Source organism: Neopelma chrysocephalum, unplaced genomic scaffold, assembly GCF_003984885.1.
Source record: "Neopelma chrysocephalum unplaced genomic scaffold, ASM398488v2 Primary Assembly neopelma1_93893, whole genome shotgun sequence".
Classification (NCBI taxonomy): Eukaryota; Metazoa; Chordata; class Aves; order Passeriformes; family Pipridae; genus Neopelma; species Neopelma chrysocephalum.
In genome coordinates this window covers 1-756 of record NW_020922606.1, presented here as the reverse complement: position 1 = coordinate 756, position 756 = coordinate 1, and the positions used below count along the sequence as shown (strand labels likewise).

General features: G+C 66.7%; 1 protein-coding gene across 1 annotated transcript in view; it reads right to left on the bottom strand.

The window, feature by feature from the left end:
• Positions 1-713, bottom strand: part of LOC113980371 (ryanodine receptor 1-like) — a gene marked incomplete at both ends in the record, with an annotated part of 2,035 nt that extends 1,322 nt beyond the window's left edge. The window contains 2 exons of the mRNA XM_027707588.1: positions 30-113; positions 610-713. Of these exons, the coding sequence (XP_027563389.1) occupies positions 30-113; positions 610-713 (188 nt within the window). The remainder of the gene's footprint in view (positions 1-29; positions 114-609) is intronic.
• Between the last annotated feature and the right edge of the window lie 43 nt (positions 714-756).

Genomic DNA, 756 nt, shown 5'->3' with positions numbered 1-756 from the left:
CCCCCCCCCCCAGGTGCCCCCAAACCCACGTTTTGGGGAGTTTGATCTTTTTGAGGTTCTCCTCGGCCTTCTCATCCGCCATCCCCACGTGGCAGCCCAGGGCCAGCAGCGTCCTGGGGGCACCCCAAAAATCAGCACACCCCAAAAATCGGCACCCACCCCAAAAATCAGCACCCCCCAAAAATCAGCCCCCCCAAAAATCCTGGGGGCATCACCCCAAAAAATCAGCCCCCCCCAAATCCGGGGGGCTCAGGATGAGGGGGGACCCCAAACCCCAGCCCAGCCCGTTCTGGGGACACACCCCAAAGGGGGGTGGGGACCCCAAAATCCTCCCGGCCACCCCCTCCCTCCACATCCAAGGTGAGGGGGGGGACCCCAAACCCACCCTCACCCCCCCCAGGACCCCAAACTCCCCCTCACCCCCCCAGGACCCCAAACCCACCTTCAGCACCCCCAGGACCCCAAACCCCCCCTGTTTTGGGGCGAGGCCCCAAAAGGCGCCTCCCCCAACCCACCCCCCCTTTTCCAGGGGGTTTTGGGGACACCCTGGGATGGGGGGGACCCTCAGACCCCCCCAGCCCCCCCCCGTTTCCCCCGTTCCCCCCTCACTTGAGGGTCTCCCCCGACATCTGGAGGTTGTAGCTGCGCTCGGGGTCGGGGAGGCTGTGGAAGCTCAGCAGGCAGGGGTGCAGCCGACGCACGTCGTCACGAACCTGGGGCACCCCAAAAACACCCGTGGGCACGGGGAACCCCCCA